This window comes from Haliaeetus albicilla, chromosome 22 (assembly GCF_947461875.1).
Source record: "Haliaeetus albicilla chromosome 22, bHalAlb1.1, whole genome shotgun sequence".
Lineage (NCBI taxonomy): Eukaryota > Metazoa > Chordata > Aves > Accipitriformes > Accipitridae > Haliaeetus > Haliaeetus albicilla.
Window position 1 is genome coordinate 16,887,789 of NC_091504.1, and position 16,693 is coordinate 16,904,481.

At 41.5% G+C, this 16,693-nt stretch overlaps 2 protein-coding genes across 7 annotated transcripts in view; one reads left to right on the forward strand and one right to left on the reverse strand.

Annotated features, from left to right (window-relative positions):
* Positions 1-7,925, forward strand: part of TMC5 (transmembrane channel like 5) — a 31,628-nt gene extending 23,703 nt beyond the window's left edge. For all 3 annotated transcript variants that reach the window (XM_069810067.1, XM_069810068.1, XM_069810069.1), the window contains 9 exons: positions 369-464; positions 1,053-1,128; positions 1,989-2,122; positions 3,304-3,477; positions 4,784-4,862; positions 5,193-5,285; positions 6,329-6,430; positions 6,730-6,775; positions 7,365-7,925. In XM_069810067.1, the coding sequence (XP_069666168.1) occupies positions 369-464; positions 1,053-1,128; positions 1,989-2,122; positions 3,304-3,477; positions 4,784-4,862; positions 5,193-5,285; positions 6,329-6,430; positions 6,730-6,775; positions 7,365-7,486 (922 nt within the window). In that variant the 3' untranslated portion in view covers positions 7,487-7,925. The remainder of the gene's footprint in view (positions 1-368; positions 465-1,052; positions 1,129-1,988; positions 2,123-3,303; positions 3,478-4,783; positions 4,863-5,192; positions 5,286-6,328; positions 6,431-6,729; positions 6,776-7,364) is intronic.
* Positions 7,926-9,799: 1,874 nt separating this feature from the next.
* On the reverse strand, positions 9,800-16,652 carry GDE1 (glycerophosphodiester phosphodiesterase 1). Of its 4 annotated transcripts, XR_011329317.1 has the most exons (7): positions 16,279-16,652; positions 14,373-14,548; positions 12,964-13,069; positions 12,102-12,194; positions 11,261-11,472; positions 10,949-11,067; positions 10,743-10,857 (listed from the first exon to the last, which is right to left on the reverse strand). XR_011329317.1 is itself a non-coding variant. In XM_069810072.1 (6 exons), exons 1-6 carry the CDS (start codon positions 16,531-16,533, stop codon positions 10,710-10,712), a joined length of 990 nt encoding a protein of 329 aa, XP_069666173.1. In that variant the 5' UTR covers positions 16,534-16,648; the 3' UTR covers positions 9,800-10,709. The 4 variants fall into 4 exon arrangements, 3 of the variants coding, with proteins under 3 accessions (XP_069666173.1, XP_069666176.1, XP_069666175.1); XM_069810072.1 differs by lacking the exon at positions 10,949-11,067 and having other exon boundaries at positions 9,800-10,857; positions 16,279-16,648; XM_069810075.1 differs by lacking the exon at positions 10,949-11,067 and having other exon boundaries at positions 9,800-10,857; positions 14,373-14,544; positions 16,279-16,411.
* Positions 16,653-16,693: the final 41 nt, after the last annotated feature.

Here is a 16,693-nt window from a genome sequence, read left to right on the forward strand (position 1 = left end):
AACTGAAAAGCTGTTACAGTTTTGTACTGAGGCAACTTGCCTTTTCAACTGTTTTAAGCGTAAGCATACTTTTCTGATATAGTTACAAATCTTTTTTTTTCTTTTTTGGGGGGGCAGTTGCATGAAAAATATCCTAGGTCTTATTTCAACCCTGCTATGTGTTATGGGAATCTGCTTTTGCCAAATTCTGTTTTATTTTTGATGTGCTCTCTAATCAACAAGCTGTGGCTGTTTTGCATGACGTGGTTAATGCAGCCCCACATCATTGATGCGTGTATTCAGGAGGTCATTTGTAGAGATTTCTACAAAGGGTTTTATCGTTTAGCAGATGCTATTGTGCTGTGGGTTTGTGGTTTTTTTTTCCTCAGAATTATTGGAACTACAGTCTGTGTGAGCCTGGGGCTGCCAGAATTTGATATCGGACGAAATGTTTTAGATTTGATCTATGCACAGACTTTGACCTGGTAAGTGTTACATTTACAGCGAAAACTCCATTTGCACTTAGAAATACCATGGAACATTCTTATTCTGACATTTCTGGGTGCTTCCCATCACGGGGAAAAAACAGGATAAATGCCTGAGATGACATATTAAGTACCTTTGTAAGGATTGTGACTTGCCAGTTGTCTTTGTAATTACGCAGGTAATAACAATAACTTTAGTCAGTAGTTTACCCTGTGGCCACCTGGTCTGGGAGAAACCTGTAAAAGAAACATCCTAGAGTTTTTTCTTCTTCCCCACTGGGATGGTGTTCCTGTTGAAATAGTCTCAGTATTAAACCCTGGAAAAGATGCCTTATTTCTAAGAATGAATATGTTACTCCAATTACAACAGAGTTTTGCAGACATGTATATAGGTATGTATGTTTGAAGTTGCATATTTTTAAAAGTTGACTTACTGTTACAGGATGATTGTTAATATAATTACATTTCCAAATAACCAAACACTAACTGTGTATGAAGTTGGCATGATATTTTCTGCTTTCAGTGCACTGAGAGCTGTGTCGTGAATAGTGAAGATTTAACTTTTCTCTTATAAATCCTTTCTTGTAGGATTGGTATCCTCTTCTCACCTCTGCTGCCTGGTATCCAGATGATATCATTTTCTATAGTATTTTATGTGAAAAAGGTAACAAGCATTACATGTAGTCATCATAAACTTACACTGTTTGAAATTTGGGCAGAATTCATTGTGTTAAAGTGCTGATTTTGTCTGGAGGCTGTGGGAGTTTGCAATTAGGGGAGCAGGGTTTTTTTTTATTGGGTTCGGGGGGTGTGTTGCTTTGAAGGAACACAATTTAGATGCACGCCCTTGAATTACACACCTGTGAAATTTGAGAGGGGCGAAAAGTGTGGAAGGGTTATAGGAGGGGTTAAGAGCACAGTTAGAAAGGGGAGAGAATAAAGTAGTAAAATTAAAGGCTGGGCAATTAACGGTGTACAAGTGCAAATGTCAATATAGACATTAAGCCTGTGGCTGTGACTTTAGCTTCCCACTTACTCCTCAGCACACTCCCCCCCCCCCCAAGTTATCTAAGTGGAAGCAGGGTGATTCAGCTAAAGATCATGGTGGAAGTTTCTTCTTTTCAGAATTCCTTGTCTCAGTAGTATGACTAGATTGTTGGGTCATTGAACAGTTTGTAGTGTTGAATGTAGAACAACAAAGCTATAGCTAGAAAGATTGATTCAAACTTCCCTGAACAGTAGGCTTGCATATGCTACAAGAGCAAACTCTACTCAACAGAGTCCTGAAAAACCCATCAGAACCTTGTTTTGCCTCTTACTATTTCAAGACTATATTCTTGAAGTTTTCTCAAACTACAGTATATCTATCAAATTCATATAAAAATAGTTCTTGGAAACTTTTGATAGATGCTATTCTAGCAATTGTGACCAGCGATTTCAGTGGCATTGACTTAAACATCATCTTGAAGTTGAAGTGGCAAGTAACACCATTCTAAGAGTCAGTGTACCTTAATCTCTTTAAAGGTCAGTCTGTTGATGAATTGCCAACCCCCTCGCAAAGTCTGGAGAACTGCTCAAATGACAACATCCTTCATGTTCCTGCTGTTTTTCCCTTCCTTTCTTGGAGTCCTGTCTGTCATTGGAGTCACTGTCTGGAGGTATGGAAGGTCACTGGCATTCAAGCCTACTATGTTACGCTGTGTGACCTGATACCAGCCAGAGCAATCTGCATTTTTCTATAGAGAAAGCTATATTAATTACTAATGGAAGGTTTCAGATGTTCATGAGATGTTCTGTATTCTGAAAACAAGACATGCTCAGTGAGTTTGCAAGGATGTGTTTAATGCAGTAACTTGTCCCCTAAGAAAGTGGGAGGAGACACAAAGTTACCTTGAAGTTTTGGGTTCCTATTTAAATATCATGGCAAATTTGTCTTTTCCTTCTCCTTAAAAGCATCTGCGACCTAGTCCTGTTTCCTGGACTTATTTATGTTATAGGCCATATTGGCTCTGCAGTGGAGAAACACCTGGAAAAACTCGATTCAGGTCAATTTCTGGATTATTTACAAACTTCAGAGGCTCTTTTTTCAGGCAGTACTGACCTCTGCAATAATGCATCTTGGTTGTTACCAGTATTTTAAAGCTGCTTCGTATATGTACATGTTACTCCAGCCACAGTAATGAGGGCAGCATGGATACCCCTTTTCTTTTTCTTGGCAATTCTCAGCCATGTGATTTCAAGATTTAGAAAGACAGGTGGCTACACATGAAACTGGGTGGGATGAAGTATTTCAGAGCAAACACTTCCAGATGGCAAGTGGGAATTTCAGACTGTCTGGAGTGGTTCAATTTCAAAGCAAACAACGTTTTCCTATTTCAGCCTACCTGAAAATGTTAATTCTTGCTATGGGCTGCCTTAGTTCACCACATCCTGTTACTGAAATCTGTAGTGACTCATGTCCTCGAAGGCAAGGTGAAATGATGGTTCCCTTAAGCACCTGTGGTGAAACTTTGAAAACCCAGGTTTTCAATTTGCTGTAGTTTGCGTTACAGTGATTGACTTGTTATGTTTGGGTCAAGATTGTGTTTACAGGGCTTGGTCCCAATCCATTGCAGCGAGGTCTTTTCTCTCTCACTGCGTAGTCTGGGGTGGGCATTTTAATGACTGGAGAGTGACCCAAGTTAAAAATCAAACATAGATCATGGAAGTTCCCTGAGGGTCCAAAGAGAGCAGAGGGCTATAGCAAACTAACGAGCATCTTGCTGTACAAAATCACAATATTAGCTAAATCACCGGTTAATATATGAAGCTTGAAGTAGCTGTTTTCTCACACTTTCAGGCTAAAACCTTCAGAAGAATGTGGTCCTTTCAGAGGTTTGTCTTCTATGTACGCTGCAGTCTCTGAGTGGATAGAAATACTGGAAAATTACACTGCCTCAAAATGGGTAGTGTGGATCTACCATAACTTAATTAGCAGTGAACTTTTCTTCTTCGTCCTCTCTGTTGTTGTCCTGTAAGTACCTGCTAATGAAAAGCACTGGAAAAGGACCTGAAGTGGAAAAAACTGGCTATGCCATAGCCATTCTTAATTAAAAAAAAATTTACAAAGTGCATTTTAAAGCATCAGAAATGCCTAATATATTAGAAATGTGTGTATTTGAAGTATCCTTTTATGTTAGGATGCCAAAGCTCTTTCCAAACCAGCTTCATGCTAACCCTAGGATACAGTTTTTGATTTGATATTTCTAGTCTAGTACTGCCTAGGCTGCAGATCTTATTACCACTGGCACACTTAGCTTTAGGAACATCAGCAAAAGGGAACATGCTGCATACAGTTGGCAGGATAAATTGCCCCCCCCCCCCCCCCCCCCCCCCCCCCCCCCCCGAGGTGAATAAAGCAGTAGGGAAAGAGCAAGCTTTCACAAGCACAGGCAATACAGGCCAGATCTATACTAGGACCTTGAGTGACATAAAAACCAAAAGTTTGGGAGATGGTTGCTTTGTCTTTTCTGACCATTTCTCATCAGTGGAGTCATTAGAGGAGATGATACCATGTAAAGAATAACTGAACTACCCTAGGGACGCTGCGGTGGAAGGGCAAGGTGGTGCACAGGCGGCATGTCAAAGTGAGCACACCGTATGGGGCAATGCTAATAAGTAGGTTGCAGTCTGCTTCCAGCTAATCTCAGGTAAATTCACATACTGTCCTCTTGGCTGAAATAAATTATTTTGGCAAAACTATGCATATTAAGCTATGTGCCCACTGGTAGGGTTTGATGTTTTAGCTGTACTGCTTGATATTCCTAGCATGGGCTATGCACTCACTTAAGAGTCCAAACCTGTTTTCATAAAACAAGTTCCCACTCATTATAGTGGGACCAGGAATGGCCTGGAAGCAATAAGTATTCAGTATTGTGATTTAAGGTCCAGGCATGTGTCTAAGCAAATGACACAAAGTTGGGTAAGAGCATTAGGTTCGTATTTGTTATCTGAAATGCACCTTGTATTGCTGACTTACTTTAATTGTACCTCTCATCTTGAATACAAGTCTGTAAATCTTTGGGTCTTTTCCAAGAGAATGTCTTAAGCTGTTTCATGTGTTTGCCATTCCTTGTTAAATTGTATACATACTTTTTTAAATATATCTCTGTGTGTATATATATGTATATGCATATATATGCATGTATAGATATATGTATATATATCTTTTAATGGATAAAATAAACAAGATAACATTTTTTAGGCAATGACTAGGAGGAAATTCTCATGGGTATGAGTGCTCATATGTTGGACTTTTGTTTTGTTTTGGTTTTGTTTAGAATTATTACTTATCTTCACTGGCAAATAATAGAAGGAAGAAAGACCACGACCAAACACTTTAAAAAGCAAATTGCTAATGTAAGTTTGACTTTCAGCTTTTTTTTTTTTTTAATTTGGCTTTCTTGTTGATTGTCTCATCCTGCTATCGTGGAGCTGTAATCTGCTTTTCCTATGATGGTTCAAGGGAGGGTGGGAGCCCTCCCCCATGTGAATTGCAGGGAAACTTAACTCACAAATAGAGTTGTCGCAAAATAATTTCACCTTCAAGCTGTGCTGCTGCAGCTCCCTCTGTAGACAGAATAAAAGGAATTTTAATGACTATTCTGGTCAATGGTTACTCATAGGCCTTGAGCCTCTCAAGGATGATTAGTCCATTCCAGCTAATGATCAAATGTGTCTCGACTATAGGAAGGAAAAGATAAAAAATTTTTACTTGAAAAACTACGGGGACTGCAAAGAGTAGACCAAAACCCATCTGCACCAAGAGGACAAGACCAGCAGGTCAGTTTGATAGTTCAGATACTGCTCTTTCAGTTACATGCTTGGTACGATTTCATGGGGTTCCTCTAGCCTTGCAAATAGGCTGCCGTTTTGGGATATGTCTGTATTTAAAACTTCACCTAAGTTGATTGATTACTAGTTAACTCCAGACAGCAAAAGGATACCATGGTAATTCCCTAACTATTTGTTCCAGACTGGAATTTAGCCTAGGAAGGATATAGAAAAGTCATTGCCCTCACTAGGCATTATTTATGATTATGAAACTACAAGAAAACATTCCTAATCTAGGAGTGCAGTGATGGTCAGTAAAGGGTTCGGCTACACTTGAACCTTGCCTAGACTAAGGAGGAGGCTGCCTTCTTCCCCTGACCCTGGATTTCCTCAGGGGTTTATAATCTGTGCACCCCCCCAGTCTTTTCAGCTGAGATAAAACCAAGTGCTTTGACCTCACCCCATTTTAAATCCCATACAACATCAAGGTAGACATCTAACGTCTTAAACTTGAATTTATTTTTCAAGTCAATCCTGCCTGCTGAGCCATCAAATTAGTGTTAAAATGTGCACGTATTTTGCTGTGCAGTCTTTATTTGGGTTGAGTGAAAACTCTTTGACCTACATGCTGGTGAAGAAAAAGGGTTTGTTAGCCCCCCCCCCCCAAATCCCCCTGTATGACTGGCCATCATTAATGTGATAATATAAATAAATACAAATAAATATTGACTTCAGAGAGGGGAGCTTAAAGTCAATGGGCATTTTCTGTGTGCTGGGCATTTTCAAACACTAGACAACCCTGTGGCTATGTCCAGGGTCATGAGTGGGACTCCTGAGGGGAGGGTTGGATAGCCTACAAAATGTGGATATTCTTGTAGTTGTTAAAGTGAGATTTCAAAAGAAGATGCCAGAATAATCTCATTGTGGGTCTAGCAGAAGAGCCACCTCCTTAAAACAAGGGTAATAACCTTGGGTGTGAGTAGTGCTGACCATAAAGTCATGGTTGGAGGCCAGAATATAGTACGGCTAACGCCAAGTATGCTGTCTTTCAGAGAAGCTCCTCTTCATACTACCTGTCCAGGCAACCTGCCGAGCAAGCGTCAGGCTACCCAGGAAGGGCGTTTGATAGAAATCAAAATGCATCCTACAATGAGGTGAGATGGTCGAAGTCTCCACTAGATTTCCCTATATAGAACCTGGGGGCATGCTATCGACAACGGGTGTATGTTGAACAAAGAGGACAAGGTGTATGTATAGAAATAATTTTAAAGATTGATCTGAACAGGTTCAAAAATGTAATCAGAATAGCTGTTGGAATACTCATACTCACAGACCTGCTTAAGATCTGGAGAGTATGGTTTTGTTACAGGTAACTGGTATCTTTTAAAATACAAGGTAACAGGCACATGAGGGAAACACTGACCTAAATCTACTTGCGAATGTTTTTTTTCAGTATCCCTTTTCTGCTGGGATCTTGAGGGGGACTGGCTTCCCACCAGGTGAGCAACAAATGCTAAACACAGAAAGCAGCTCTTAGAAGCTCAGCTCAGTAAAAACGTTTGATACAGTATAGACACAGCATAGAACAGCTTGATGCAAGAGACACAGAATTTTAGCATCTTGTGTAAAGAGAAAACAAAAAGACTGGCTTTCTGGGGTAAACGTTTTCTGTAGGATGTGCTTATTGGTAGCTTGTTGCAGTGTTGGTGGTGACTGCTGAAGACTGATCAAGAAGACAAGCTTCTGTATACCAGAGTTGAATTTCTGTGGGTAAATAAATGAGCCATTTTGTCTTATGCGAGCAGCCACAAGCAAGTGTTACATCACATTAGACATCTTGGTGTGAAGCTCAGAAGAGGTTATTAATGATGTAGAGTCCCTAGGACATCATATGTCTGGAATAAAAAAAGCTATGGAAACTTGCGTGGTAGCCCAAACTATTCCTGGTTTACACAAACAAGTAACTTCATTCCAAACACTTGACAGATGAGACTTAAATAGCATGGGGCTTTTTAATGGGGGTGGGGTGGGTGGTGGTGGTTATACTGACACCAGCCCAGTTAACGTTACTTCCTTTGTGAAAAACAGATTCAGAGAAAGCCGAGCCCAGCAGCAGGCCCGGCATGTCTGAGGCCATGGCACTCGCTCTGCGTGCTAGAGAAGCAGCTCAGTGGGAAGATGAAGGTGATGATGAAGATTTTCAACCGTGAGCAGGCACAATCAATAATAAATGCTAAGTCATTGACTGAGGTTCCACAGAAAGCAATACTCCTTTGCACTAAGGACTGAAAGAACCATTCAAACATTTTTTAACCCTTAAATGGAAGAAAAAATAGAAGCACAGATTGCAAAATGCACCCTGACTGCAGTTTGTAATGGTAAGGAATATCCTGTGTGTTTGGTTTGGTTTTGAAGCAGTAACACTCTGGGGACAGCCAGCCTTCCCCCAGGACTGGCCCTTACCTCAGTACAGTAAGGGTCCCTCCACAGCTGGTCACTTGGTGACTAAATAGAAGGAAAGTTGTGCCTAATTGTAAATAAAAGCTTCGGCCTAAAATATTTTTATATCAGTTATATTGTACAAACTGCTTTCCTCTGATCTAAACCAAAAGTGAAGTATTAGTTAAATAAAAATAGATGGAAATTAAAGTGCAGTTGTTTTTAATGACTGAGACATTGTAATGGCTGCAAAATAACTTGTGTGAACCAGGTTAAGCTTCTATTCCATTTTCACTTTTCTGAGCCATTTTTACAGTTTATTAGTCACTCAAAAGCAGCTTTGGTATTAAAAGTTATCAGAACTCTTTTTAAGAGTAACTACTTACCAAAATTCTCATCTGTATAAAATCACTACTTGTAACCAAGAAGTTTACACATCTCACTTCCAGTAAAGGATAGATTGGAAGTAACACAATTGAGTTTTTTTATTTATTTATTGTATATGCCTTTGAGACACTTCATGCAGCTTCTTTTTGTCCAGAGCCACAACTTTGCCACAATGATAATTTTTTTTTTTAGCCCATTTTCCACTACTGCCTGGTTTATCCCTCCCTCATTCCTTTGGCCATAAAAATCCCTTAGGAAGGAGGCACATCTTTTCCTCATGCTCATAATTTAGGTTAAAAGGACAACCCCAAAACAGCCACCAAAGGTACAGAAAAAAGGACAAACTTTACACACAGTGCAAGACCAGAGATTCAGTTTTACTATGTTTTTCTGCACATATAGCTGTGGAGTCTGGCTGTGAACAGTGAAAATGGGCCTAGCGTTTGCACTGGGGGCAGTGACTCCACAGTGCCAGCAACTCAAGCAGCAACAAAAAATGGACCGTTGGAGCAAGGGCCACTTGCCGTGAAGGGTCACTTGCTCTTCCGATGGTCTGATGGCCACTCGGGAGCACCTGTAGAGCACAGCAGGAAAGGTAGAGGCTACGGCACTCATGAAATGGCTGGACAGAAACTGGTTGAGGGCGTAACGTACACATGCTATAGGATGTGCACAAGACTGAGATTGTTGGTTCTGCAGTGCCAGGTGGATGAGTGACATGAACTGAAGGGGCTCTCGTCATCCTGACAGGAAAAACCACCTCTTTACTCCTGTGTTTCTTTGTGCTTACATATAGCGCAAGACACAAGCAAAAAAAAAAAAAAAAAAAAGATACATCACCCTGTGCAGAAGGTAGTGTTAATCTGCTGCTAATTCAGAAGTTTGGACTTACCTTAATTGGGACAATTGTGTAGTTCTTTCCACCAATGACTAATTTTAATTTTTGTTATTACCTTTTGCCTCTTTTATGGAAGGTTTTTTTAAAAATCTCAGTTGGCTCTGTGCATGAGCACTAACTGGCTGTCAGGCACACTATCAAGAACATTTATATCCAAAGCAATGCACCACACTGCACCACCAATCCATGCAATGTGCTCTTCCGTTTCTGGTGAGCGCAGCTTTCCCCTAGCACATCCTAAAGCGATCACCCAGGGTACAGTGCTGCACAAAACACAGTCAGCCAAAACACAGCAACCTGGAAACAAGGAGTTCAACAGCACTGAAGTAGCACAAGGAACTACCTTACTAAAACACGGTTACGCTTTCTAGTCAAACATACAAATTGCTACACATGCAGTCCAAGGTATCTTGTGAGATTAGGTCTGAATGACCTGCAGCAGGTAACCAGTCAGTTAAATGTTCAAATTCCTCATTTCTGTTGAAAGTAGTATCACATTCTTCTGAAATTAAATTATTAAACTTAGTAATTCCATGTATTGGCCATTAAGAAAAGGTGGTCTAATTTATGTTCGGGCGGACTCCACAGGAGTTTTCTGCTCTTGCTAATCATTGACCATCATCTCTAACTACCACCTTCTTCCAAAGCAGAGCCAAAATTGTTCACGGATCGTTGATGGTAGCTGTGATGAGAACAGCTGGGGGTCTTACTTGTTAGAAAAAACAGTGAGGAACCTGCACTAATTTTGGCATTTTACATCAGTCTACTGGTACACAGCTGATAAAGAATACCATACCTGTCAGCTATCAGATACTTGTTTATTGTAACCACAGACACTTTTGATTTCAAGTTAAATCTGGATTACAGTTTCCCACATATCCTTGTAAGTGCCCTTCAATCACGCAAACAATAAGCAAAATAAAAAGACATTCCAGCTCTACTTGTTCTACTACTACCAGCACTTAATATATAGCTTTCTTTTAAAAATACATTCATGTGCTGTATCATTAGAAGATGTAATCTTCTATCTTCCCTTTGTTCTTTTAAAAAGTCTGGAAGATAGGAAGATGCTCAAGTTTTATTCGTTAATTCTCATAGTCTTCACATTGAACATGGAAAGTTGGCTTTCTTTTCCTTGTCAAGATGCAGCACAGCCATCTTTCCATGCAGTAGGAGGGAAATATACTCACCCTCTATTTTGGCACCATTATTTTCAGGTTCTTTTTTGAGAACAGCAACGTAGACATTTTTAAGATGCCATAAATCAACCTCAAATTATTATACAGTTGTGGAGCAGACTCTTTACGTTACTAAAATCAAGGTATGAATTTAAATTTTGCCACCAAAAATTGCTGATATGACTTTATAACCAAGATTTAAACAAAACAAAGCAATAGTCTGAGAATTATAAAGCAACCTGCACACACAGTGTACTGCCCAGTTAGCTTGTCAAATCTGATCTTTCTACGTTACAGTGCCGTGTCCTCAGACTGCAAATGGCTGCACCTCAGCTTTGTCTGGTGTTGCAACAGAAGGGTTTTCTGCATTCCAAATCTGACCATACAGCAGAAATAAACTACTGCTCCTTCTTTTCCCAAACTATCGTCAGTGGTCCCGTCTGCACTAGTGGATACCCCCTCGATGGTGAATTCAGACCTGTCCGAGTAAGATAGCTTATTCAGGATGGTGAGTGTCTACAAAGCACAGGTCTAGTAATGAGGATCACAGTCTTCCACCAAGCTGTCGGTGATGTAGCTGGATTCAAGGACGCTTTCGTAGTAGCTTTTTTCTGCAAATGTGTTCACTGTCCAGGCAACCACTTGAATTCCTTTTGAAGACCACTGCCTCACATACTCTCTGCAATGAACAAAGACACTATAAGAGGAAGGCTGATGCTACCATATTTAAGGCAGACAGTGCTGAGGCTACAACTGAGTTTTAGTCTTACATCAGTTTCACAACAAGAACAATAGTGTGTCATCTTTTCCAACATCATCTTTTTGCGTTTTATTATTGTAAACAGGCAAAAGCAACAGTTTTCTTCCCCTTTGAGATTAAAGTTAGGATCTAACATAAGATAAAAACACAGATTGAGAAGATAGAGTCTTGAAATAATAAAACAGCATGCAGTAAAGAAACTAAACAACCTTAAACAACACTAAATGGAACATATTGATTAACATCTGCTATGTTAACTCCACCCTTATATACTAATAGAATGCTACTGCCTCCTGGTGTATCAGCTAGCTTTAACACTTACTGAGAAACAAAATTTTTCTGTATGAGGAAAGCTGAAACCCCACATAATCGCCACAAGAAACTGTGTAGGCTCCAATCTAGAATGACATCCATCATCATATACAAATAATGTTTCCAGGAGGAACTGAAACGGGGTGTCCCATCTCCAAAATGACTCAGATGCCAAGGCCTGTGTGTTAGTGCTGTTACAACATTTCTGTCAGCTTGTCTCATCTGGAAGATCAAGGAGGAAAGACTGTAATTCATACAAAAGCCAAGCTGCGTTAAATATAAATTGGGAGAGGTTAGATACAAAGTGCTAGCTTGCATTTGCAGCTCTACCAGAAGCCTTCTCCCCTTTCCCTCCAGATTCTTTTGTAACTCTTCTAGAAAGCTGTTCATGAAATTTTACTGATTCTTCTTTCAAACATACTGAATAAACAACTGCTCTTATGTTAAAAAAATTACGTAACAGGCAACAGAATAAAATACATAGTAAATGGATTTGGCAATGAGAATTAGGAAACAGTTTTAAGAATAGTCTACATTTACATCAAAATATGAGTTTTATTTAACAGGCACCTTGCGCACAGATACCTGACCATATGTCAACTGTAAGAGTGATGTACTTTTTTCTACATAGCTTTCAGAATGGAGGGAATTGCTGTAGATTCATATTGCATCTAATAAGCACAGAGTGATCTGATGAGATTATGCAGGAGACTTACAATTTATGCTTCATTTGTTTAAAAGTCTTGGCAATTTTAACAACCCAAAGTCATCTGGAACTGGGACTTGTATATCTTACTGAAATTCCCAGACAGAAGTAAAAAAATCCAAAATAAACTTTTAGGAAACATCACCTTATAAACAACATCTGGCATGAAAGAACAGACTACGCTGTTGTTATACAAATGCGGAAATTCCAGGTAGAGTTGTTTTAGGGCGTCAACTGCCTGCCAATTAGAGATACACACAGATGTTATATAAATATATACACTTATATTTACTTTACACTGCAAAGTCATTTTAGAATAATCCCCTTTTAAAATACTTTCCTGTTTTGCGTAACAAGATTGAAATGGAAAGGAGGGAAAAGAAAAACAGTTTATACCATTAACACAGAAATGACATTTTGGGTTTTGCCACAAAAGTCCTTTTCATGATTCTGTTTACAGCAATGAGTAGCATTCTCAGTATTTGAAATACCCTTAAACATATTGTGGATAAAATTCTGAAGTGCTACCTAGGATTTAGTTCAAGGGGAAAAATGAATTTATTTCCATATTTTGCTATGCTAAAGAAAAAAAACATTCTAATTTGCATAAAATGTTAATGATTGATCACCTGTCTCTCCCTTCATAATGCAAATTATAGACAAGCAGGATCCTTAGTTGGAGGCTGAAGATGAGATACTAGCTCCCCTCAGCACAGGCAGGGAATTCACTTTGCTTTGTTTCATGATGGTGCTGTGAGCTGAACTCAACACACACACAAGGCTCATGCTAATTTTAAGCTGCAGCTTCCCAGGACAACAGAATGGGACGAGGGAAAATGTTGTCTTTGCTTTGACAGCCCAGCTTTGGATGACACAAATAGCAGACCCAGTCTCACTCATGTTAGAGAAGGAACTGTACCACATGTGTCAGTTTGAGATCAACAAAAAAAAAGGTTAGAAACCCAAAGAAAGGGTGAAGGAAGATGTCTTAATACAGTAAGCAGTACCTGATTTGCATGGCCTTTGACATCGAAGTAGATTATAAGATTGCGATGCATAGACTCCACAACAGCTTCTCTCAGTGTTGGTACCTTTTCACCTTGGAATTTGTTCCTGTAGAAATGGAGAACTCCTTACTGGAATGCAGTCAAGATACACACGTGCACACATGGGCACACACATCCCCAACTACAAAGAGCTGTTTCCTAGGGATTCCTGAACATAGTTTGCTGATACACTAGTATTAGGGGTGGGATCAGGCACCACTAGCAATGGCAGCAGTAGCTCTCTCACCCAGTAAAAGGCTGCACATGTAGACGGATAGGTGCACATCTCCTCTTCCTTCAGAATCCCACTAGACAATTATATCCTTCCAAATTCAAGGTCTAATCCGATGCTCACTGACCCCGTGTCCCACACTGAAACACTAACCTCAGTTCTTCACCTCCTTCCTCAACTACCACAAATAAGCCTTCAGTCCCAACTGCTGACCAGCAATCCACCCACTTCACCCTGCTTTGACTGCGCTCCCTAGCCCTGAGCCAGAAATGCAGATCCTGGCAGAATAAGCAAGACAAGCTGAGGATGTAGGAGAAGCAGCTTCACACACCAGTAAATTATTGCTGATGAGGTGAGAGTGAACAACAGCTCATCAGTGGTAACTGCCTATGTGGAAGTTCTCACTGTGTGGTTCAGGTGATCACCTTTCCAGTAATAGATGGGGAAGGTGCTACTTGTACCACAGACTCACAGGTGGTACATTTACAAGAGTCTCGAAATCCCTAATGCAGTGTCTCAGGAGCACACACAAGAAGTTCTTCCTCTAAAATGGATTCACTTACGATACTCTAAAAGTTGCACTGTCATCAAAATTTTAGTAATGTATAAAAATATCTTCCCCTGCATACCACTGGAAAGGACCTAATCAGCCACTGGGGTCACAGCTCCTACCTCAGACTACCCAGGAAATCTGTCTAGCTCCTTTTCAACAGTATAATCCTGATGTTTAGAATCCGCAAGACACAATCAGTCAAGAATTGTATGTGAATAAAATTAGTTTTAGAAGTAATTACTCAAGCCAATTTTGACATATAGCGAAACGCCCAGTATCTTTAGGGTCCTGCAGTCAATATAGGGGAGGCTTATGTAGAGATTAACCTGTTTCACATTAGGTGCCTGTGGATTTTGTCCTTGAAAGCCAATTATCTTGACTGTGCTTCACTGTTCCTATTGCAAAGATGGGTAAGGAGATATAATCTCATACACTTCTAAAATCAAATGAGGATTAACATCTGGGACTAAGTTTTAAATTTACAAAAGTCTTCATCAGTAATAGATCAAATAAATAATTCTGTTTATCAAGAATGTTTTTTTCACTGTTGAAACAGTAGTTTCAGAATAGCAATAGTTCATTTACCATAGCCTATGTTTTGCAGATGGATTAAGCCTCCTAATTTCATCAAAAGTCAAGTCACACAATCTTCCAGACCCATCAGTTGTTCTTTCTACTGTTTCATCATGCATTAGAATGGGAACACCATCTGCAGTAAATTCAAGATCCAGCTCAACACCCGTTGCTCCATTCTCAGCTGCCTTAAAAAAAAAAAAAAAAAAAAAAAAAAAAAAATCACATACACAACAGAAGAGAGAGCTTTATATATTTAATATAGGCACAGCTATAATTAGTTTGTATTCTGGTAAAAAAATCATAAACTATTAATGTTCCTTTCAGTAAGCTTGATCTGCAGAACAAAGTAGGTTTTATCCAAGTTATTGTGAGAAGCATTCATAGTCAACTGAAAGCATATAATCTATTTTACAGAAAAAAACATAGTGATAATGTCTCAGTCTTGGGATTGGGGCTGTTTCAGGATAAAAATGCAGAAAAGAATCTTGCTATATCCTCCTGTCCTAATAACTCCCGAGACCTTGAGTTATGTTACTTTCTAAAAGAGAAGGGAAGCAAATGCCTACAGTTTAGATAATTTATAGATTAACACTTACAAGCCAGAATCAGAGCAGGCCATCAGAGCATAAAGTCTTTGCTTGCACATGGAAAAGCTATCATCCCTTTTTTTTATGGCACACAGGTGCAGTATTTCCTTTAAGAGTCAGATTTGCCATTCACGTGCAGTACGGTTGATCCACTATATGCAGTAGATACCAAACTTCCCAGAAGCACCACTTACCACGCTTGTACTACATAGTAGATGTATGTAGGCAAATCCCTGCTCCTATCTAAGGAATCCCTGTATCAGAGAGCAATAAGCAGCTGGGCTGCCTCAGAACATTTCATACATCCTGCTCCTGCCCTGGCTCTTTCCCAGGAACTCCTCAGAAAAGCACCTGAGTGAACTGCAAGCAAGATGAATTGTTCTGAAGGCCAAACGCCCTTCTGGGAAAAGGGCCAATGCACCAGAAAGACAAATGTCAGGTATGCACTAGAGGTTACTCTAGGGGTATCTGCCAAGTAACGAACTCTATTGTGCAGCTTCAGAATTTATCAGAACAAAGAGCCCTGCCTCACCTAAAGGTAAGAAACCACCAGAACAGCAACATCTCATCATCACAAATACCCTACATTTGAGAGACTGCTAATCACGATTTCAAACGATTCTCAGCTTTTGAACCCTGACTGCACCATGATGCCTCGCAGATGAGGCAGCAGTAAGTTTCATGGCAGGGCTGTACACAGTGAAGCTCTCACAATACCAGATTTTCCCATAACTGTGGATTCTCATTACAGATCTTCAAGGCTTAAAAAGCAAACAACCTGTTACTAGGTTGCTGTCCACTCTCTATAATATTCCATTACAACATCAGCAAAATACAGTCTTTCATTATTGCTGCACTGCTAAAATATACAGCAGCACCAAGGATATAACACAGCACCCACAAGACTCAGATCTGATCAAACTGTTCTGAATCCGCTTGTGGGTGAAGGACTGACAAGCCACACAGCTTCGTGCAGCAAGTCGTAAGAAGCTGGAGCTATTCAGGGTGACGAGGGCTCGGTGCCTGCCGAAAAGGCAGATTATCACACGTAACCCGCAGGCTCGTATCACCGCCCACCGATATCAGTCCCCCAGACACCAGACCTACGGGGAGGCAGGCTCCCCGAGGCGCCCTCTGTCTCTGCAGAGCGTTTGGCAGCTCTGCCTCGCACTCCTAACCTCTCCCAGGCCCCGTACGTCGCTCGGCGGCCGGGCACGCTAAACGCGCTCCCAGCGCCCGCCGCGGCACGGTCGGCTCGCCGGGCCGGGGCAGGAGGGGCTCGGGGAGGGGCGGCGGGCACGGCCACCGTGGGGCCCCGCCGTGCTGACCTGTCGGATGGCCGCCAGCGTGTTCTCGGGCGCGTCGTGGGCGCCGCCGCGGTGGGCGATGCGGGCGGCGGCGCCGCGGGGCCGCAGGACGCGCTGAGCGCTCTGGGGCGCGGCGGGCTCCAGGCTGAAGAGGTGCAGCACCAGGTAGAGGCCGGCCGTCAGCAGGCAGGCCAGCGCCGGGCTGCGGCTCAGCGCCAGCACCACCCCCAGCAGCGCCGTGAGGGAGCTCAGCAGGCCCTCCCCGTGGCACAACATGGCGGCAGCGGCGCCCGCAGAGCCGGGCCGAGCCGGGCCGGGCCGGGCCGGGCCCGGACCGGACCAGAGCGGAGCCGCGGGCGCCGCCGCCTCTCCTCAGGGCGAGGGCGACGGCAACACCTCCGCGCCCAGCGCCAGCCAGCCCTCAGCCCGCCAGCAA

What these genes read in the sequence shown, in the direction of transcription:
- GDE1 (XM_069810072.1), bottom strand. Translation starts at nt 16,533, where the DNA reads ATGTTGTGCCACGGGGAGGGCCTGCTGAGCTCCCTCACGGCGCTGCTG. An exon ending in CGCTGGCGGCCATCCGACAG is followed by an intron (nt 14,549 to 16,278) that starts GTCAGCACGGCG and finishes TTTTTTTTTAAG; the next exon opens with GCAGCTGAGAATGGAGCAAC. An exon ending in CAGAAAAATTTTGTTTCTCA is followed by an intron (nt 10,858 to 11,260) that starts GTAAGTGTTAAA and finishes TGTTCATTGCAG; the next exon opens with AGAGTATGTGAGGCAGTGGT.